General features: G+C 39.6%; 1 protein-coding gene across 1 annotated transcript in view; it reads left to right on the forward strand.

Moving 5' to 3' along the window:
• The window catches only part of SHC4 (SHC adaptor protein 4), a 124,964-nt gene that overhangs the window by 92,741 nt on the left and 8,495 nt on the right, over positions 1–23,728 (forward strand). Inside the window, exons 9-11 of the mRNA XM_008521526.2 lie at positions 1,524–1,584; positions 8,884–9,063; positions 23,050–23,303. Coding sequence (XP_008519748.1) covers positions 1,524–1,584; positions 8,884–9,063; positions 23,050–23,303 — 495 coding nt within the window. The remainder of the gene's footprint in view (positions 1–1,523; positions 1,585–8,883; positions 9,064–23,049; positions 23,304–23,728) is intronic.

Consider the following 23,728-nt stretch of genomic DNA (forward strand, 5'->3'; position numbering starts at 1 on the left):
CCAATCTTTCTCTATTTTGTATGTGGGATGCTGCCACAGCATGGCTTGATGAGCAGTGCTAGGTCTGGTCTGCACCCAAGATCCAAACCTGTGAACCCTGGGCCTGGAGTGTGTGAACTTAACCACTAAGTCACTGGCCAAGCCCTGGCATCTTTTCTTTTTATGTCTTGTTTTCTTCCATCCCCTCCCCTGCAAACCCAAGCCCTTGCGTTAACACCATGTAAGCAATCTCCAGTGCTCTGCCCTTAGCCCTAGTTTCTTCACTGGCATGCCACCTCTGTACACACTTCTCCAGCTTCTCTGTCTTCAGCCATTACCTGTCTCTCCAGCTGTGATGCCTTGTCCATTACCTTGTTCATATCGAGGTTGAACTTAGCATTTTCTCCTTGACTCCAAACCAGACTCCTCTACTTATTTGCTCATGTTTATTACTCACACTGCCGCTCTTTCACTAATCCACAGTCTTTTGTTCTTCTCACGCTTTGGGCCCCACATCAACTCAGTCTTCAAGATCTAGGATTCTACCTTGAAAATACCTTTTTAAAAATTTTTTAAAGATTGGTGCTTTAGCTAACATCTATTACCAATCTTTTTTCTTCCTTCTTCTTCTCCCCAAAGCCCCCAAGTACATGGTTGTATATTCCAGCTGTAAGTCCTCCTGGTTGTGCTATGTGGGATGCCACCTCAGCATGGCTTGATGAGTGGTGTCATGTCTGTGCCCAGGATCCAAACCAGCAAAACCCTGGGCAGTCGAAGTGGAGCACGTGAATTTAACCACTTGGCCATGGGGCTGGCACCTGAAAATATCTTTTGAATCTATCTAACCGTTTCCATTCCTGCTGTACCTGTCTAGGTCCTGGTCCTCACCTGCCTAGATGATTCTGAAAGCCCTTTATTTGTCTCCAATTTCATTCCCTCGATCCGTCCGGCACAGTACTGCCAGATTAATCTTTCCAAAGCATAGACACTGCCCTTATCAGAGCACCAGTGGATGCCCATTCCATTATTGAAGAGAGTTGTATGTAGAAGGAATCACTGAAGCCCTTTGATAGCATGAGATTTTGGGGGATGAAAAGTGAGCCTGGCATAGCATAAACCTCAGTAGAGGAGGGCTCCAATGTGCTAATTCGCGGTTAGATAGAAGTTTGCTACACGACCACTTTTTATACAAGTGTCCTGGGATCACACTTTCTGGCCGAAACTTGGATTCAGTCCTGGAATGTGACCTCCCAAGCAGAAACAGTAACCCACAGGATTCAGGCCTTACATGGGCAGCCTTTATGACCCCTTCAGCCCTACCCCAGTCAGATCCACCTTTGCAGCTCCAAAACAAGGCACTCTGAGAGGAGTCTATGCTCCCCTCCCCAAATCTCAGTTTCCTTTCCTTACCTGTCAGACACTTCCTGTGTTAGAAAGTGAAGTTGTCTGCTATGTTCTGCTGGGAGCATGACTAGTGTTTCGGTTGTTTGTTGAAAGTTTATGGACGTGCTACGTAAATGTTTCACAATTTGTTTTTGGTGCAGCCTGGGAACTCCAAGTGCGGCAGCGTGTACGAGAACTGCTTAGAACAAAGCAGGGCAATAGGTAGGTACCATGGCCCTTCCCCATCTGCCACGCTCTGGATTCCTTTCAAGTTGTGTGGTTGTGTGTGGCCTTCACTCTTAAATACTTCGTAGGAATGGTAGGTGTATACAACTAAACAGGTAAATCTTCAACCGCAGGCTTCCCCCATTCTGATGGCCCAGAATGCCACATGTGTGTCCATCAGAAGGCTCATGGGTCCCCCTTGCGGTTGTGTGTTCTACCATGTTGTCATTCTCCTTTATGGGTTCCTCCACTGCTTTGACATCATGAAAGCTCTTGGGCTGGAAAGGTGCTTTCTCTGCGCAAAACTCAAGGGAGTTCCACTTCAAAGAATTCAGACAGTAAGCTAACGTGAAAATTGATGCTTGTCGAATCCATAAGGATTAAGATAAAACCTTTATTTCTGCTTGGCCAAGGGAACAAAAAGAAATCTGAAATGTGAGAGTCCCACTTAGGCACCCATCCACCTCATACTTGTCGGGGCATTAAATGTCTTATTACTGCACATGCTAATTGACGTTGGGCACAACTTTGCTGTAATAAATGTAGGGCAATGACTATCAGACTGGAAGTATATTTTCATAAAAACAAGTTACACTGCTAGTTAGTCATTTCATTCCTATAACTCATTGGAAGTAGTTCTTCTTTGGGGAAGGAAAGTTTTGCAGCTTTAGAGGATGAGGTGACTGAATGGTAGTGCGGTGGAGGATAGAGATGGATAACCAACTTAAGGACTCAAATTAGTAGGAACTTGCCACCCAGAAGGCAGTCACTTCCAAGGATACTTTCATATTTCCTATGGAATTACACCAACGTAATCTATTAATTTTATTATTTCTTACAGAATGGGGAATACATGAGGCTTTATTGGTTTTGGTACAGCCATGATTACCACCTTTCTCCATCTTGCGAAAATAATAAGAGTCGTGAGCTAAGGCAGTATTTTAAATTCTTTAGAAACACAGTTCCTTTTGATAGAAATTAAAATTCCATGCCATTCTTTAAAGTTACTTAAAATTTCAAACTAATTCTTAATAATGTGACTAAGACAAATTAAAATAATGGTGTGTGACTGTCTTGTTAAGACTGTGCTGTCTAGGAGCTATAATCTCTCTCTCCTTTCTCCCACCCTGAAACTCCCTAACCTAAGGATTTGATAGTCAGGACCATGCCCCATGTGCTCTGTAGCATGGAAACCATTTTTTACCTGTGCTGAATCTCACTTCACGGGTGGAAATATCTCCTGTCCTGTTTTATCTCATTCTACCTTCTTCATTTATTCAACAATTCACTCAGTGACTGTTTTTGAGGACCTCCCGTGGGTCAAGCACTGCGCTAGGTGCTAGGGATGGAGAGACAACTGGCAAATGTAGTTTGCAGTTGAACCAGGAAGATACACCTTAAACAAGTGCTTATAGGTGTGGGAAGTGTTTCAAAGCCTAGGATGTTATGGAAACAAATAGCAGGGAAACCTAACTTAATCTGGGAGACTATAGAGGATTTCCCTAAGAAAGTAACAAGCAAACCAAACCAAGACCTGAAGGATGAGTGGGAATTTTCCAGGCACAGAGAGAGAAGTGGGGAGGGAAAGAAGAGAAAGAGAGAGAGAGAGAGAGAATACATGAGTACCAGAATTCCTAAGTATGCCAGGATCAGTTCCCAGATCACAGCGCCGAGAGGGCACAGGGGGAAAGAGAGATGAGTCATGGGCCTGGGACAGAGTCCTGAGGAAGTCTGGAATTTTTAGCCCTGCACAATACCTCCCTTTCCAGCTCATCTCCCTCCTCTCCATTAAACAGTCATCATGGCAAGCCCTCCTGTTCGCAGTCACCCAGCCTCTGAAAGGATCTCCCTGAATGCAGATCCTTGACATTTCCAGAATTAAGTTGAATGTGCTAATTCACAACACTACCATTGGAAAAAAGGGGCATGGTTTCTTGTCTTTCTTCTTCTCAAGAGCTCTCACCTTGAGTTTTACTTTACATTTTAAAGTACATATCCTCCAAAAGCATAAATTTATGAAGGAATAAATAATATGGAAGTACTATTTCAACCTTATTCAAGATTTTTTTTTTGTAAATGTAGCCTTGTCATAGGATCCAATTTGTTTCTGTTTATCTTAGTTTTATTTTTCCATTAAACCAAAAAACAATGTAACTCCTTATTTCATGGTTTATACATGCCTATAAGCAGATCCAAACTCATGAACAGACTTTTGTAATAAACGTTTATTTGGAGCCTGGAATATATTTTTCCATAAATTTAATTTTAGTCACGATGGCCATTTCCTAGACAAGTGCACCATATTCTACTATTCTGATTTGCCTGTGCTGGAGCTTCATGGTCTATTTTGTAAGGACAAATACAAACACAGAAAATTCTACCGCAAGTGCCTGTTCGTCAGTTATACTCTAATTATGGGACAGTCTGGGACCAGCACAGAGCTTCATCACACTACATTCCTTTTAGAACAGCCCTAAGCTAACAATTCGTAACTGAGAGCTTTCCGAATCTTGGGGAGGTGAGAGATGGTATTTGCAATTTGAAAAAAGCCCTCCAGCTGGAGACTTTCCTCATCTGAAAATCACTGAGGCACAACATTATTTCCTTAGAAAAGCATCTTGTTCCAGTGGGGAACCAGAACGTTAGGAAGCCATCTCCCCAGACCTCAGCCACTAGGACCATGGAGGATAGAAGGACTCAACCCCTACTCCAGGAGCCACAACAAGTAAGGTCCCTCCTATTGTGACAGGAAGGACTTTACTACTGCAGTGTCCATTCATCCACAGACACCTAGAAATCAGGTGCTCCTGTCTGGGGTCTGCCTGTGACTACTGGGCATATGTTTAAAAAGTGATCTGAAATTCTTGACCAGTGAGCAAATTAATAGCAGTTGCCAGAATAGCAAATATACATGGTTTTTATGGCTTTTCCTAGAGATTCATACATAATCATATGAGAGACACCTATACAAATATTTTCAATAAGGTTTGGCTTTTTCCTTCCAAGACATTTATTAATTCAAATATTAACTTAAAACTTGCATTCTGGTGTATTATAAATATTGCAATAGGCTTCTGGTTATTGAAGGAGTTGATGGTATTTATATATATAAAAGATCCTTATCCTTAATACCAAGTTCCCTATGGAAAAAAAAAATTAGCAAAATAGAATGATTCCCCAACCTTCAAGTTAAAATAAAAATGTTGATATTTTAAATCAAAAAGACATTAAATTCCCACAAATCCTAAGGGCTTGCACTTAACAACTTTGGTATTTACAGTAAATACACTGTGTATGTATTTATTTTCTGCCACAAATCTTCTCTTGGGCGGTTGCATAGGTTCTCAGAGTAACACTTGGCATAAGGACTTTTGGAATACATAATGGCTGGCGTGTGTGCTTAAGCTGTCATCAACCACACACTTTATCCTAGAAAGATTTTAAATTTGGTTACAGGATGAGATATCTTTTTTTTTTTTTTTTTGAGGAAGATTAGCCCTGAGCTCACATCTGCCGCCAAACTTCCTCTTTTTGCTGAGGAAGACTGGCCCTCAGCTAACATCCATGCCCATCTTCCTCTGTTTTATGTGGGATGCCTACCACAGCATGGCCTGACAAGTGATGCGTAGGTCCACACCCAGGATCCGAACCGGTGAACCTCGGGCCGCCGAAGTGGAACATGCAAACCCAACCGCTATGCCATCGGGCCAGCCCTGATATCTTTTTTGTTTTTCAGTTTAAAACAATATTGCTGACTTAAATATTATGGCACATTTGAAAAAAAACGAGGGGTAGTTTTCAAGAGAGACTGGGTATAGACATGTATGCTTCTGTGTCATCTTATGGGATGGTAAACTTGATGTGGTTATCTCATGCCAGTGCTCTGTGAGGGGCAGAATAGTCAGCGCCCTGTGCTAAAGGTTGACTCAGGATCTTCAGAACACGGTGAGGTCAAGTATGCTAAGAGAGGAAAACTGGGTAGACACTCAGTCGTCTGTTCATTTAGCTGACAAACATTTTTCTTTTGAGCACCTGCTTCATAACAGGTGTTGAAGATGCAGAAGATACACAGACAGATGGGTCCTAGTCTCTCCTCAAGGACTCAAGGAATTTGCAGTCTCAACAAAGGAAAGACAGACTAGTAAACAGATAGTGGCACCTTACCCAGCCTAGGGGAAGGAAGGACTCGGAGGAAGGCTTCCTGAAGAAGGTGGATTCAGAGCAGAATCTTAAAAGACAAATAAGAGGTAGGTAAAGAAAGAGACGGAGAGGATGTTTCAGCAAGAGATGAGCATCACGTGCAGAGGCCCAGCAGCAACGAATAAAGACACGACTGAGCAGTGATGGGAAGTATTTATTGAATGCCTACTATGAGGCAGGCTCTGTGCTCAGTGAGTGTCTCAGCCACATTCTTTCATTTAATTCTCACAATCATATCTTAAGCCAGGCATCCCCATTTTATAGATCTGCAAACTGAGTCTTAGAGAGGTTAAGTAATTTGTCCCAGGCCACACAAATAATAAGAGGTACCATAGCGTTCTGAACTCAGGTCCATGTTAATTTGGAAGCAGACTTCTTACAAACGCTTTTGATCATATTCCACTTTCAGTAAATTTTTATGAGCAGGCACTCCTAAATAAATAATAATTCAATCATGTCTAAGTCATATATATAGTCATACATGTAGTAATATATTATGCATGTATTATAAAGCATACAGAAAAATAGAAAATTTCAAAGTTAGAGTTAAGGAGAAATAATATTTTTAAAAAATCTTGTGCTAATTATAGTGGCTGAATACTATCACTAGATAATATCTCAAGGCCCGATACATATTTAGAGCATTTATTGATAAAGAAAATAAACATAAATCCACATTTAAAATCTTGGTAATTTTAACTTTGGGGGGGCCAAAGTTCTGATCTAATTAGATCATTCTTGTTTATAAGCTCATAATGCAGTTAAGGAGGAGCTTGTACTGAGTGAAAGAATGGTCTTCAATCCCTGATTTCTTTGCAGTGACATTTTAGCCACTTGTCCATTTGTGAAAGTAAGTTTAGTTTAAACTAGATAATGTAATTCATAAATCCACTTAACCAAGCAAATGGACACTGTCGTATGTTGCAAAATGCAACAAAGAAACGAGGTGCCCTGTCAACTCCTCCCTTTGTAGAAATACCACTCCTCCCTCAGGATATCCCACATAACAGAGGATGACATGGGACAAGGTGACGTGTAACAGCTGACAGGCAGCAAGGAGTAAAGGAGGATCAGGTAGTAAGACTGTAGTCTTCCGACTGGGCTTCCCCTATTTGGTGTACTCGCAGGTTTCCATACTTTGTGTTGTAAGAATCATAGCACTAGTCACCATCATGTGAAATCCAACATAAGGTTGGTCCTTTTTGGACCACATGGAAGGGGTGGTTTTAATGACTGGAACGGTGGAAGGACTGATGTTGTTTTATGGTAAGACAAGGGAATGTCAATGTCACGGCTTCAGGGGCAGCCACATGGTGATCTTGTAGCACATATAGCCAAAACTATAAATGTACTTTTTTAAACAGAAAAGCAAAAATATTCTGTCCTGGCATTCTCAGGACAGAGCCATCTGAATGTACAAAGTACGTCATGCCATGAGGTAGTAAAATATGATGTTAATATCCATTCATTCAGTAACTATTTACTGATGTCCTATTGTGTGCCAGGCATGTGCTAAGAGCGGGAGTTGCAGCTGTGAACAAGACAAGATCCCTGTCTTCATGGAACATGCAGTCTAGATGCAGTACAGACATTTAAAAAAATAGTAACATAATAGAATTAATTACTCTTGTGATGTGGGCTTCAAAGTGAAGTACAAACTTCTAGGAAAGCAGGGAGACTTGGTGTAGTCTGAGAAGGTCAGGGAAGCTTCTTCTGAGAAAGGGATGCTTAAACTGACCCCTGAAGAATGAAGGTGATGGAGAAGGGGAGGGAAGAGCATGTCAACCAGAGAAGATGGCCTTCCGATGGAGATCACACTGCAGGAAGGCCAGTGTGAGCCGGGCAGAGACTGGGGAGGAGAAGGGTGCAGGGGAAGCTGGGTAGCCAGGAGCAGGGCCTAGGGCTTGTTGAAGAGTTTGAGCTTCATCCCAAGAGCAATGGGAAGCAATTAAAGAGTTCTTAAACCTCTGAGAAATATGATCAGATTTTCAGTTGTCAAAAGATCATTTTGGCCTCAGTGTATAGAATGGAATGGAGGGGGAGGGGAGAGAGTCAGGGGAAGGAGGAGGTAACCTGAGGGGTGAGTCCTTTCCATTAAATAACAGAATAAACATCAGCAGCTGGTGCAAGGCTGAGCTTGGCAAAATGAAACTTTGGACCCAGCCCTGGTGGCCTAGCGGTTGAGTCGAATGTGCTCCACTTTGGCAGTCTAGGTTCGGTTCCTGGGCATGGACCTACATGACTTGTCTGTCAGTGGCCATGCTGTGGTGATGGCTCACATACAAAAAAAGAGGAAGATTGGCAACAGCTGTTAGCTCAGGGTGAATCTTCCTGAGCAAAAAAAAAAAAAAAAAAAGCAAAAGCAAAACTTTTGGCAGAGAGGGAAGACAGACTTATACTCTTTTATTTTCTTTTGAAAGATTTTATTTTTTTCCTTTTTCTCCCCAAAGCCCCCTGGTTCATAGTTGTATATTCTTCGTTGTGAGTCCTTCTAGTTGTGGCATGTGGGATGCTGCCTAAGCATGGTTTGATGAGCAGTGCCATGTCCGCTCCCAGGATTCGAACCAATGAAACACTGGGCCGCCTGCAGTGGAGTGCGCAAACTTAACCACTCGGCCACGGGGCCAGCCCCCCAGAGTTATACTCTTAATACTTTAAAACTAAGTAATGAGTGTTTTGAAAAGCAGTTTAGATAGTAGATATTCAGATTCTCTATGACGTGTGTGTTTTCATGCTTCCTGGACTGCAGCTCTGAGCAGGGTCGTGTATGGGTTTGTGCTGTTTGCTGAGCAGTCGGCTCTCTTTCTTCCCTGGCTGTTCCTCCTTGGGGTCTTTCTGAGTTGTCTCCTGGCTGCTGTTGAAGCAATGTGTCAGCTGGGGGATGGGGCAGGGAGGGGCGGGGAGCCCAGTGAAAGGATACTTTCCCTCAAAGCCCGGGGCTTATCCTGGCTTTACAGGTCAAATCTAAAAGTCAATATTCAGTCCTTGTACAAGATGGGGGTGGCTTTTCCCTTCCTATCAATTCTAGACTCAAACATGATTTTTTTTATTGTTTACAAAGCAAAACCATGATACATTGATCATTAATCACTGCAGGTAATGCACAGGAGAGAGGAGTGCAGTCCCAAGCAGACGCCTCATCAATGAAGCACACGTGTCGAGTGGATCTCTTCGACGACCCCTGCTACATTAACACACAGGCTCTTCAAAGTACACTTGGCCCTGCCCGAAATCAAGGCTCAGCTTACCCGCTGGGGAGCCCGTGGCACCGTGAAAGTAAGTGGCTGCTCACTGTCTGTATTCGCTTCCTGTGGCTGCTGGAACAAATTCCCAGGAACTGGGAGTCTTAAAACAACGGAAATGTATTCTCTCTCAGTTCTGGAGGCCAGAAGTGTTAAATCAAGTTGTCAGCCGGGTGGATTCTTTCTGGAGGCTCTGGAGGAAAACCTGTTCCATGCCCCTCTCCTAGCTTTTGGTGGCTGCCAGCAATTCTTGGTGTTCCTTGGCTCATAGACTCATAACTCCAGTCTTGGCCTCAGTCTTCACTTGGCCTTCACCCCTGTTTCTCAAACCTCCCTCTCCTTTCTCTTATATGACATTCCCTTTCTCTTATGGGTAGGCCCTAAATCCGGAAAGCTCTCATCTCGAGATCCTTAATTACATCTGCAAAGACCCTTTTTCCAAACGAGGTCACATTCACAGGAACCAGGGGGCAGGACTTGGACACATCTTTTTGAGGCCACTATTCAACTCACTATACTGTCTCTCGTTTTAAAGAAAGTGATGTCCTTGGCCTCATTTTCAGGGAGCTAAAAGGATTCTTTCTTACCTCAGTCCCTCACCACAGTTATAGATTAGAACTTGGTGGAGATGTTATGGATTTCAAGATTTTGAGGCTTTGATTTTGAATAATCTTTTCAAATACTTTATATTGACTCTCAACTTTTGCTTTCTGCTGTGTGCTCTTGCTGAAGGAAAGGCTGTCAAATCAGGAGATAATTTTGAATTTGTTTGTTCGCATGAGGTACAATGACCACTATTTCGGCTCTGTTTAGTGGTGGTGTTAATTTTATCCATTTCAAAATCCCTTGGTAAGTCATCTGTATAGCAGTAAAATCAGATGGCTTCTTTCTTCAACCATACACTGTGAGTAACACACAATAGGACAAACATCATTTTCCTGCCAAATTGCTTCAAGGGGTAAATGCATAAACAGGAACATAAATAAATAAAAGGAAAACAAGCCAAAAGCCTACAATCAATTGAAAAATAAACAAAAAGTGCTTTTCATAAAATACCGAAGGTTGTTGGGTTCAGAGCTTGGCTTGGTGTCAAATTTGGCTCGCTCTGAAGATGGAGAACCAGTGGCTGAGAAAGTCCTTTCACTAGCCCAGGAAGTCTCTCCACACTGCCAGGGCAGCTTTCCAGCTAGCCTTGCTGCAATGGCAAGGTGAAATTTAAAAGAAGGTTTTGCTGAGCCTGGGCTTCATCAGACCACCTTAACTTTCTAGGCTAAGAAACAAAGGTCCTCATTGCCAGCCAGGTGGCAAGAGGACCGTCTGCTTGAAAGCTTTCCAAGATCACTCCCGGCACCCAAATAACCTGGTTGGGTTCTCTGAAAGCAGACACTGAGATGGGACTGGGCATGCAGGGTTTTTCTTGGGATCAACGTCAGGAAGGGAGGAGGAGAGGGGCTGGCCCCATGGCTGAGTGGTTAAGTTCGCGTGCTTTGCTTCGGTGGTCCAGGGTTTTGCCCGTTCAGATCCTGGGCGCACATGGCACCACTCATCAGGCCACGTCCCACATACCACAACTAGAAGGACCCACAACTAGAATATACAACTATGTACTGGGGAGATTTGGGGAGAAAAAGCAGGAAAAAAAAAAGAAGATTGGCAACAGTTAGCTCAGGTGCCAATCTTTAAAAAAAGGAAAGAAATCATCTCATGAGCAAGTAATTTAATAAAAAAGAAGAAGAAGAAGGGAGGAGGAGGAAGCAGGCCTGGGCAGAGGGAGAGGTGGAGATTCCATGCAGGGCTGACAAAGCCTCAGCCAACCCTACAGAGAGCACAGGGGTCTGTCAGAGTTGTCCCACATTGGGCCAAAAGGGCTGAGCCTTTTAGCCCTACTTATCTCAGTCTTTGGATGTGGGCCAGATGGGGGAGGGCAAGCCCTTGAATGAAGCAGCTCTCTGCAGCTGAGGCAGACCCTGACAGGGTGGTCAGCTGGAGACTGACTGGTGACACCTGGCGCACTTGATCCTTCTTTGAAGAGAAATCTTGGTACTGCATCTCCGTGTCCACTACAGAGGGCATCTGTGCCATGGGTGATGGGACATGCAATAATTCAGACTTCTGCAGTGAACTTAACTGTTCAATGTAGAGTGGCCTGTGTGGATAAGGTAATATTTGTTAGAGGGACAGCTTTTTGAAAAAAAGTTTCTGGACCTCAATTGGTAAAAGTAACTCATGAGAGTATACACTCAATAGCTTCCATTTCGTGGACTTTTCAAAGCAACAGTGTGTTATTAGAAAACTCATTTAGTGAGTGGCCCAAACTAGGTGATCTGGGATGTACGTTGATTCACAACTCCGGTTCCTTTGTAAGCAAACCTTCAATGTCAAAAATCTTTATAACTCAAGCAAAGAAACTTTGCCTTTTCTCATAGACAACTCAATAATATGAAAAGGCAAGGGGCCGGCTCCGTGGCCAAGTGGTTAAGTTCACACGCTCTGCTGCGGTGGCCCAGGGTTCAGATCCTGGACTCGGACATGGCACCGCTCGTCAGGCCACTTTGAAGCGGTGTCCCACATCCCACAACTAGAAGGACCTGAAACTAAGATATATGACTATGTACGGGGGGGTTTGGGGAGATAAAGCAGAAAAAAAAAAAAAAGATTGGCAACAGTTGTTAGCCCAGGTGCCAATCTTTAGAAAAAAAAAGAAAAGGCAAAATTAATCCATAATAACCAGACTTCTTTTCTCCCATCCCTTTCCCCCTCTCCCTGCCTTGGCGGCAACATGTTGAATAATTTAAGGCCTCTGGTACCCTCTCACTGTTTATGTCCTGTTAGGATTTAATGAACCACAGCCCTCCTGGGCTTCTTGCTACTCCTTTGAGGCAAATTTCAGCCTACCATCACTTCCTCCAAAAAGATTAACTCCAACTCCGAAATATAAATAATACTAATTTAAGGAAAATTTAGTAAGTTGTAATAAGGATAACTTTATACATACTTTTATGCAAAATGTCTTAAATACAACTTTTAACCTTTTCCCCCTAATATTTCCTCCTCTTTCTTTCCTTCCTCCCTCAAAAATCCTGTTTAGCTTCTTTAAGCATACTTAGCTCCCCTTGTCCAGACAAAAGTTTGCTATCAATATAAGTTCAGTAAAACAAAATAAAAACAAGTTAGAGACACGAGCCTAAAACTCTCAAGCATGCCTTCAGGGCTCCGCAGTTCACTGCCAACATAAGAAGAGCTCTGACACAATCTTTATTCTTATCAAACGTGGCAGGAGGGAATCATCAGTACTGATACTGCCTAATTTTTGTATTGATTTATTGTTAGTTCCAGTCTAAGCTGCCATAACAAAGAAACATCCCCAAAATACCATAAAATAAAAAGGACTGAAGTTTATTTATTTTACCTAATAGCCCAAAGATTGGTGGTACAGGGCTGGTAGGACAGCTTTGTCATTCTCGACACCTGGCTTCCATCTCTGGTCTAATATCTTTGATCTCTGGTCTGAGAACTTTGATTTGGCAACGGTCTTCTATCTCTGGACTAAGAGCTTGGGCTCTCACCATCACATCTGTATTCAGTCAGTGGGAAGAGAGAAAGGCAAGAGGAGGGCACATACATTCCTTTAAAGGATGTGACCCAGAAGTGACAGACATCATTTCTTTTAACTTGACATTGGCAGAACTTAGACATGTGGCCATACCCACCTTCAAAGGAGCTGGAAAAGTTACTCTAGCTGAGTGGCCATGTGCCTAGCTAAAACTTAGGAGTTCTAAACCGTAGTGAAAGGGAGAATAGATATTAGTACACAACTGTCTCTGTCACAGCACACCTTTTGCTGCCTAAATATCCGTGAGCTCTTCTTTTCACAGAAAACATATTTGCCCTCTCCCAAGGGAGACTTTGCATAAACCGCATACAATTACAGCATCCAGCTTAAAGTCGATGACATCTGGGTGATGTGAAGTCCTCTTGCTCGAGATTGAATAGGGATCCTTATTATCTGCCAAGTTGTCTGCCCACTTCCACACCCAAAATTAGTGGCGGAAGAGAAATAAGATAACCACAATATAATCCCACATTCACAAAAAGGAAGCATGCAAAACGCACAGTGGTCGCTGGTCCATAGGAATTACCATATCCTGCTAGGCAGTGATTGTGAAGACTCCCTGAGCTGGAAGTGGAGAGAGTGATTTTCTTGAACCCGGGTTCAGCTTTATGAGAAAGATCTCCTTGTCCATCGTCATCTGTGGGCCCGAACTGTGCCCTCTGGGTTGTTCCTGCCATTATCCTCCAACTGTACATCTAAAGCAGATATTGGAGGAAGTGCCTTTCTTGGGGGCTTCACCACTATTACAGTCTATTTCCTGTTGGTGTGCCTCGAGAGATGGAGTTTGCTTTAGAGGCCAAAAAGCCGCAGACAAGAAGGGATTGTGATTTCTTTTATGGTGTAATTTCCTTAAAAACTTAGTAGGATTCCACTTTATTTGTTTAGAGTCAGTTCCACATGCAATTTCCCATAATATTCCTTTATTGTCCTTTTATGACCTGAAAGATGCCTTCTCTCTTTCCTGTTATTGATAATTTATGTATTCTCTCTTCTTTTCTTCATCAATGTTCTTTGAGATTTATTAATTTAGTTGATCTTTGCAAAAGACCCAGGTTTTGGTTTCATTTTCTCTATTGTTTTTTGCTTTCTGTTTCTTTGATTTCCATTTTTATCTTTATTATGTCTTCCTTCTACTCTCTTTGGATTAAATTTTCTCTTTTTTATCCAGCTTGTACTACATTATCCTCTATTGGCTTTATGGTTTTATTTCCATTATAAAATATTTATTCTGTTTGAATTTCATATTTTCTATGAGATAGAGGGTCTAACTTAATTTTATCCATGTAGGTGATCCAATTTTCCAAATACCATTGGCCAAATAATCTCTTTCTCTAATGCCACTCTCTACTATACTAGATTTCTCCTATATGTGGGTATCTGTTTCTGGGCCTTTATTACTCTACTTTTTGTATTGGCCTACTTGCCTCTTCTTTATCTGTATAGTCATTACTATATACTAATTACTGTGGCTTTGTAATATATCTTAATAGATGTGTAATCTTACTTTATATTACAAATAACTTTTCTCTGGGTACTATGTCAGCTTTTCACTGATGCTTAGCATTTTATGTTAACATCCTTTTCTACCAACTTTTTAGACACTTTATAAAGGTGTACATATTTTTCCTCTCAATAATGCAAATAAATCCCTATTTTATAATTTTCACAAATCCAGTAACCCATACTGATAAACCATATATAGTCTATTCTCATAACTGGTGCATTCCATATTTGAGAATTTGCTTACTAAAATTTATTTGTAATCCCCAATTCAGTGCTCATGGCACTTGTGTGGTCATTTGTGGACATGTGCAGGGCAACAAAAAATTTGAGTTGCCCAGTCTGCATATTCCAAGGTGAGGCTGACAGAGCAATGCTCTGCTTTCTTGTTTCACTTCTCATGCTGTCAACAAGTGTCCTTTTGTTGTCTATTGTGTGCCACATTTTTCCTATTTTCGTGCTATTTGTTGATGATTTTGCTGTTTAAAATGGCCTCTGAGCATAGTGCTGAAGTGCTGTCTAGTGTTCCTAAGCACAAGAAGGCTGTGATGTGCCTTACAGAGAAAATATGTATATTAGATAAGCTTCCTTCAGGCATGAATTATAATGCTGTTGGCTGGGAGTTCAGTGTTAATGAATCAACAATATATACTAAATAAGGTGTCTTTAAACAGAAACACATATCCACAAGGTTATATATTGATTGATTGATGAAAATGTTGAGATCTGAGGCTTGAGGAGCCTAACCCTGTCTCTCCACTAAGGGCAATGGTTCAATTTTCACTAATTCAGTGTTCATGGCAACTTTATAAAAGTAACTACTGTGTAATTACTGTGAATAAAGAGAATTGACTACTTATAGTCCTCCCACACCAGAGATGGCGTCATGATAACACATCGTGGGGGAGAATGGGTAGGCTTTTCTTCCCACAACATAAAACTGAGCATAGTCCCCCAACCCTGACCCTTTTCTCACAAGTTTATATCCCTCTTCTGATTTTATCTGTAGTTATGTGGCTATCCTGTCTTTTGTATACATTTTTTATTCCATAAACAGTTTTCTTTTAAATTCAAAAGTAATACAAATACTCACAGAAGAAACCCAAATAATAAAGAATGGTATAAAATAAAAATAAAAAATGTTCCTCCCAAGCTTTAATACTGTATCCAACTCCCTAGATATAAACTGTTTCTTCTGATTATTTCCAGAGTGTTAATGCATAGTTAAGTTTCTATCTACTTGTATACCGCTAGCTAGGTAGCTAGCTATCTCCTTTAAAAAAATGGAAGTTATAGGGCCAGCCCCGTGGCCAAGTGGTTAAGTTCGCACACTCTGCTTTGGTGGCCCAGGGTTTCCCCAGTTTGGATTCTGGGCATGGACATCAGGCCACGCTGAGGCGGCGTCCCAAATAGCAGAGCCAGAAGCACTCACAACTAGAATATACAACTGTGTACTAGGGGGTTTTGAGGAGAAAAAAAGAAAAAAAGAAAAGATTGGCAACAGATGTTAGCTCAGGGCCAATCTTTAAAAGAAAAAAGGAAGTTATGATAACCTCATTCTATACTTGCTTATTTCTCTCTTCTATTTTAGAGATTTGACCAAATTAGCACATAATATCCTTTGCTATTTTCTTTTTTTCCAATTTAGTTCAGATATAATTGACATATAATGTATTAGTTTAAGGTGTACCATATAACAATTTGATATATGTATATATTACAAAATGGTTACCACGCTAAGTTTAGTTGTCATCCATTACTTCATATAGTTACAAACTTTTTTTTTTATGATGAGAGCTTTTAGGATCTACTCTCTTAGCAACTTTCAAATATGCAATACAGTATCGTTAACTATAGTCACCATGCTGTACGTTACATTCCCAGCACTTAGTTGTCTTATAACTGGAAGATTGTACTTTTTTACCACCTTCACCCATCCCCCCACCCCTCACTCCCTGCCTCTGACAATCACCAATCTGTTTTCTGTTTCTATGAGTTTGGTTTTTTAAGATTCCATATATAAGTGAGATCATACACTTTTTGTCTTTCTCTGTCTGACTCATTTCACTTAGCACAATGCTCTCGTGGTCCATCCATGTTGTTGCAAATGGCATGATTTCTGTCTTTTTTATGGCTGAATAATATTCCATCACATATATATCTCACATTTACTTTATCCTTCACCTGTCAATGGATACCTAGATTGTTTCCCTGTCTTGGCTATGGCAAATAGTGTTGCAATGAATATAGGGGTGAAGATGTCTCTTCGAGACAGTGATTTTGTTTCCATTTAGATGTATCCCCAGAAGTGGAATTGCTGGATCATTTAGAAGTTCTATTTTTAATTTTTTTTAACTACTTCCATGCCATTTTCATAAGCCTACACCAATTTACATTCTTACCAACAGTGCACAAGGGTTCTCTTTTATCCACATTCTTGCCAACACTTATCTCATCACTTTATTTTTTAAGATTTTTTGTGTGAGCTTTATTTTTTACTACATTGCATAAGAAAGTTATGAATTAAGTGTTTTTTTGTCTCTTGCATCCAGGAGTGAATCCATGAAATTCTCAGATAGTAATCCAAAAAATAGGTCCTATTCTTAAAAGTAGCAAAGTGAAAAGGGACCAAATAGCCAGTCTGTTGGTGATCTTGAAAAATGTTTAATGAACTTTCAGATTTTCTTATAATGAAGAGTACTTCAATTCTATGAGATTAGTTAAAATTTAAAACAGCATTGTGTACAAAATCATTCTTGAAGCTCTAAATGCCTTTTAAATAACTAAAATGAAAATTTTAAGTATCTCTTGTTTTTTTGATGATAGCCATTCTAACAGATGCGAGGTGATGTTTCATTGTGGTTTTGATTTGCATTTCCCTGATGATGAGTGATGTTGAGCATCTTTTCATGTACCTGTTGGCCATTTGTGTGTTTTTGGAAAAATGTCTATTCAGTTCCTCTCCCCATTTTTTAATTGGATTGTTTGTTGTTTTGCTATTGAGTTGTATGTATTCTTTACATATTTTATATATTAACCCCTAATCAGATAAATGATTTGCAAATATTTTCTCTGATTCCATAGGTTGCCTTTTCAGTTTATTGATGATTTCCTTTGCTGTGCAGGTTTTGGGTTTGATGTAGTCCTGCCTGTTTACTTTTGCTTTTGTTGCCTTTGCTTTTGGTGTCAAATCCAAAAAAATCATTGCCAAGACTGATGTCAAAGAGCTTACCCCTTATGTTTTCTTCCAGGAGTTTTATGGTTTCAGGTCTTACATTCAAGTCTTTAATCTGTTTTGAGTTGATTTTTGTGTATGGTGTAAGGTAGGGGTCCCATTTCATTCTTTTGCATGTGGCTGTCCAGTTCTCCCAACACCATTTACTGAAGAGACTATCCTTTCCCCATTGTATGTATTTGGCTCTTTGTCATAAATTAATTGACCATATATGAATGGGTTTATTTCTTGGCTCTCTATTCTGTTCCATTGATCTATGTGTCTGTTTTTATGCCAGTACCATACTGTTTTGATTACTATAGCTTTGTAATATAGTTTGAAATCAGGAAGCATGATGCCTCCAGCTTTGTTCTTTTTTCTCAAGATTGCTTTGGCTATTTGAGGTCTTTTGTGGTTCCGTACAGATTTTAGGATTGTTAGTTTTATTTCTGTGAAAAATGCCATTGAAATTTTGATAGGGATTGCATTGAATCTGTAGATTGCTTTGGGTAGTATGGACATTTTAAAAATACTAATTCTTCCAATTCATGAGCATAGGATATTTTTCCGTTTATTTGTGTCTTCTTTAATTTCTTTCATTAGTATCTTATAGTTTTCAGTGTACAGATCTTTCACTTCCTTGGTTAGATTTATTCTTAAGTATTTTATTCTTTTTGATGCTATTGTAAATGAGATTGTTTTCTTAATTTCTCTTTCTGATAGTTTATTAGTGCATAAAAATGCAACTAATTTTTGTATATTGATTTTGTATCCTGCAACTTTACTGAATTTGTTTATTACTTCTAACAGGTTTTTTTGGTGGATTCTTTAGGAATTTCTATATATAATATGTCATTTGCAAATAGAGACAGTTTTACTTCTTCATTTCTGATTTGGATACGTTTTATTTCTTTTTCTTGCCTAATTCCCTGGCTAGGACTTGTAATACTATGTTGAATAGAAGGGGTGAGAGTGGACATCCTGTCTTGTTCCTGATCTGAGAGGAAAAGCTTTCAGTTTTTCGTCGCTGAGCATGATGTTAGCTGTGAGCTTGTCATATATGGCCTTTATCATGTTGAGGTACATTCCCTTTATACTGACTTTGTTGAGAGTTTTTATGATGAATGGATGTTGAATTTTGTCAAATGCTTTTTCTGCATCTATTGAGATGATTGTATGATTTTTATCTTTCATTTTGTTAACGTGGTATATCACGTTGATTGTTTTGTGGATGTTGAACTATCCTTACATCCCTGGAATAAATTCCACTTGATCATGCTGTATGATCCTTTTAATGTATTGTTGAATTCAGTTTGCTAATATTTTGTTAAGGGTTTTTGCATCTATATTCATCAGGGATATTGGCCTGTAATTTTCTTTTTCATGGTGTCCTTGTCTGGTTTTGGTATCAGGGTAATGCTGGCTTTGTGAAGTGAGTGTGGAAGTGTTCCCTCCTATTTTTGGGAAGAATTTGAGAAGGATCAGTGTTAATTTCTCTTTAAATGTTTGGTAGAATTCACCAGTGAAGTCATCTGGTCCTGGACTTTTCTTTGTTGGAAGGCTTTGACTAGTGATGCAATCTTCTTACTAGTAATCCATCTGTTCATATTTCCTCTTTCTTCATGATTCAATCTTGGTAGGTTGAATGTTTTTAGGAATTTATCCATTTCTTCTAGGTTATGCAATTTGTTGGCATACACTTGTTCAGAGTAGTCTCTTATGATCCTTTGTATTTGTGTGGTATTACTTATAATATCTCTTCTTTCACTTCTAATTTTATTTATTTGTGTCTTCTCTCTTTTTTTCTTGGAAAGTCTAGCTAAAGCTTTGTTTATTTTGTTTATCTTTTCAGAAAACCAGCTTCGTTGATCTTCTCTATAGTCTTTTATTCTCTATTTTCATTTATTCCTGCTCTGATCTTTGTTATTTATTTCCTTCTATTAAACTTGGGTTCAGTTTGTTCTTCATTTTATAGTTCCTTGAGATGTAAAGTTAGGTTATTTATTTGAGGTCTTTTTTTTTCCTCTTATGTTGGTATTAGTTGCTATGAACTTCCTTCTTAGAATGACTTTTGCTGCATCCCATTAGTTTTGGTATGTAGTATTTCCATTTTCATTTGTCGCAAGATATTTTCTGGTTTTTCTTTTGATTTCCTCTTTGATTCATTGGTTGTTCAGTAGCTTGTTGTTTAATCACCACATATTTGTGAATTTTCCAGTTTTCCTCTTGTAATTGATTTCTAGTTTCATGCTATTGTGATTGAAAAATATGCTTGATATTACTTAAATCTTCTCAAATTTACTGGGACCTGTTTTGTGGCCTGATATATGATCTGTCCTGGAGAATGTTCCATCTATTCTTGAGAAGAATGGGTATTCTATTTGCGTTCGATGGAATGTTCTGTAAATGTCTGTTAAGTCCATCTGCTCTAATGTGTAGTTTAAGTCTAATGTTCTCCTATTGATTTTATGTCTGGATGATCTGTCTATTGTTGAAATTGGGGTATTCAAGTTCCCTACTACTTTTTTTTTTTTTTGAGGGAGATTAGCCCTGATCTAACATCCACTGCAAATCCTCCTCCTTTTGCTTGGGAAGATTGGTCCACCCTACTACTATTGTATTGCAGTCTATTTCTCTATTCAGGTCTCTTAATATTTGATTTATATTTTATGTGCTCCCATGTTCAGTGCTTAAATCTTTGTTATTTTCTATTGCTCTATAGTATTTAATTGTATGAGTTCATCATAATTTATATAACCAGTCCCTTATTGAAGGACACCTAATTTTTTCCCAGTCCTTCACTAATATAATAATAAATGCTATTTAAAAAAACCCTGTTTACATGTGCTTTTAAGAAATTGAGTGCATCAATATGCTGTCTTCACAGTTTACATTGGTTTCTTTCAATGTTTCATTCTTCCTTTCTCATTTGGATTACTTGCAATTGTTTAATCCAGATTTTGTGTGTTAGATTCTTTTCTCTTCCTTAATCAATATTCCCCCCTTTCAAATGTTTTACCCATCAGCTGCGTGTGAGTATAGATATTCATATCTATCTTGTGCTTTCTTGAATTTCTGATTGTGAACAATATGTCTTTAGTTGCTAATGAAACTCCAAGATGACATGACTACTTTCTTCCGTGATTCCTATCACTTTTTTTCTTTTTTGGTTTCAATTAAATCTAGAGTTGCCTTCCTTGTTGCTTCATTAACCTTCACTACTTCTGAGAAAATATATTATAATTATATCAAGCCAATAATTTATTAAATATTATATGAAAATTATACATACATAACTATATTTAGACTATTATTATCTTTCTCAAAGTCAACTTTATGTAAGACAAGGAGTCAATAGTAGATAATACACATAATGTTAAAGAGTGGCTGTATTTGGTGATGGGACTGTAGGTGATTTTCTTTGTTTTTCTCTGTTTCCCAGATTTAAAAAAATTAGCATGTGTGACTTTTAAAATTAAAGCCAAAATTTCAAAAAATCTGTCAGATATTCTGCTTTTAGAAAAATTAGATTTTTAGCAAATGTTTGCATGATTGAAATCTCCTAGCACAGCGTACTTTGTCCTTGTGTTAACTTGGGAAACTGTGTTAGGAAAATATTGTCCATATCCTCAGGCTGGCCCATGATCTGTTGCCTCTTTTCAAGATGATATAATGTCTGTTTTTCTTTTGTTTTGTCCTTGTCCAAAAGCTCTCCACCATAATCTCAGAATAAACCAAAAGCCATCAGGCACTAAGATATGTGCACCCACACACACGCATGCATGCATCTCCCTCATACTCACAAGAACTTTCTCTCTCACATACACAAACACACACATGGCTACTCATCAGAAATCCTCCATTATGCCTGAAAGCAGGCAGCACTAAGGCCAACTACAAGTATTATTCATCAAATCTGGACACATTTCTTCAGGCTTTTTCTGGCAACACTAGATAGTCCTGACTGTAGTAGAGAATATTTTTAGCCATTAGATATAGACTAAAGATTCTTTTTAAAGATATATTTGTGAATGCTACATTGTAATTGTGTTGTGCAGAGAGAAGTTCTTTTTTTTAATGAGGTAACATTGGTTTATAATATTATATAAATTTCAGGTGTACATCACTATATTTTGATTTCTGTGTAAACTGTGTCATGTTTGCCACCGAAGACTGATTATTTTCCATCACCATACACGTGTGCCTTGTCATCTCTGTCACCCTCCTCCCTCCCCAATTCCCTTCTGGTAACCACCAATCCTACTGAGAGAAGTTCTTAAGTAGACACAAACTACAAGGTATTAACAGGAGAATTGGATTATGTCTATAGGGCACTGTTTGCCTACATCAGTGACTTCATAGGATTGTCATGTGTAAACTTTAAAACTTAGAGTCAATAGGATGTCTCATTTGTTAGACCCCTATATAAGGAACCTAAACGCTCCTTTGCGTTTATAAAGACTAAGGCTGGTTTCTATGGAAAAGATCCTTTGCGTTTAAAAAGACAAAGTCTGATTTATTATTTTCTTAGCAAATTTGCCATATTAAAGATACAACTTTCACCTGGATTCAGACATAAGAATTTTATGTTATTATTTCTGGAGATGCTATATATCATCTTGATATCTTCGCTATCTACTAGGGACCTTTGTGGGTACTACAAAAGTGAGAGTGGCTAGACCAGTTTTGAAAATTAAAAGATTTTCACATCCAAAGCAAGGGCCTTAGAGTGTGGTAATTAAGAATCTGGGCTTTGGAGTCAGATCTTACTTCAAATCCAAGATCTACACGTTAGGAGTGTGATATTGGGTAAGTCATTTAGCCTTTTTAAAAACCCATGTCCTTACCTGTCTAATTTTGAGAGTAAAACAAGATGATATATGTAAAGCGTTGAGCAGTGCCTATCATACTCAATAAATGAAAACTATGTAATAATTATTATCACTGTGAGTATCAATAGTACTATTAAGTGCTACCTGGATGTACCTCTCCTCCCCAGTGCTCTCGACTCTGGATAACATTTATTCTGCAGAGCCTTGGGGAGCTGCCTCAGGCCATACCTTCCTGAGGTTTTGCCTTCTTTTACCTGATGGACTCTCCTTTGTCCAGGCAGGTGAATGACACAAACAATAGAGTGGTCATGTAATAGGAATGCTGTGAGGTTCAGCATAGCTTTGAAGGCTTTGGTCAGAAGCATCTCTGAAGCACATTAGCAATTTGGTTTTAAAAAAAGCTAAATGCTAAAAAGTGGCCATAGCCCAAAGTTACTGTAGGCGTTTTCAAAGAGTTTGGGAATGTTGGAAATGTTTTGGAAGTTATCTGTAATCCAGGCACAGCATAAGCCTCTTTCTCTTTAGCATACAGCCCGTGGGACATAAAGAGCCTCTCTCTGCAGTTATGAAAGTGGTTCTCATGGGTCGGTTCCATTTCTCTTCTGAAAGGAAAACTCCTGCCCCTGGGCAAGGCTTTCCTGGTAACAGAAGCCAAAGGCAATGTTTGGATCTACCATTAAATTAGAGCCTGTTGGAAGTTCTGGAAACAAAAACTCCATTTGTTCCAGGAACAGCATTGTTTAAAGAGTACCTGGCACACAGTAGGGCCTCAGGTTATGTTTGCTGACTAGTTGAATGAATGAATAAATGGATGGATGAGGAGGTAACTTGGTGATATCTCTCTTTGTGTTTTGACTTCAGAAGCACCAGAAACTGTTCAGCCAGGTGCCACGGTCCAGCCTGCCAACTCACATTCTCTGCCACACATTAAGCAGCAGCTGCGGAATGAAGACTGCTACCATGGCAAGCTGAGCAGGAAGGCAGCAGAAAGCCTGTTGGTAAAGGATGGGGACTTTTTGGTTCGAGAGAGTGTAACATCTCCTGGCCAATATGTGCTGAGTGGACTACAGGGAGGCCAGGCAAAACATCTTCTCCTGGTGGATCCTGAAGGCAAGGTATCATTGACCTCTCGTTACAGTTTTCACAGGATCTTGTGATTAAGGTGACTCTGAATGATAGATCCAAAATCTGATATTGAAGAAAGTTCAAGGCTAAGGGTTTACTTTTTCTTGAACCCTCCAGCTACAGCAGGAAGTGCTATATAGAAACTAGTTGGAGGGGTTCGAGTGAGAGCCACCCTGGAGGATGAAGTAGAGGACAGACTCATTCTGTCTTTCTCAATTCAATTCAGTGAATTAAATGAATACCTACTACATGGAAGTACAGGGATTCATAGTTGACTATTGGTCAGTATCATGGACATAGTCCTTGCTCTCAGGGTGCTTATAAATTCATAAAACAGATGCTTAAATAATTATACCATAAGAATGAAGGGCTTAAGAATGTTTTTCAACTAAAGCTCTATGGTGTTTCTCAGGAT

This window comes from Equus przewalskii, chromosome 1 (assembly GCF_037783145.1).
Source record: "Equus przewalskii isolate Varuska chromosome 1, EquPr2, whole genome shotgun sequence".
In the NCBI taxonomy this organism is placed as follows: Eukaryota; Metazoa; Chordata; class Mammalia; order Perissodactyla; family Equidae; genus Equus; species Equus przewalskii.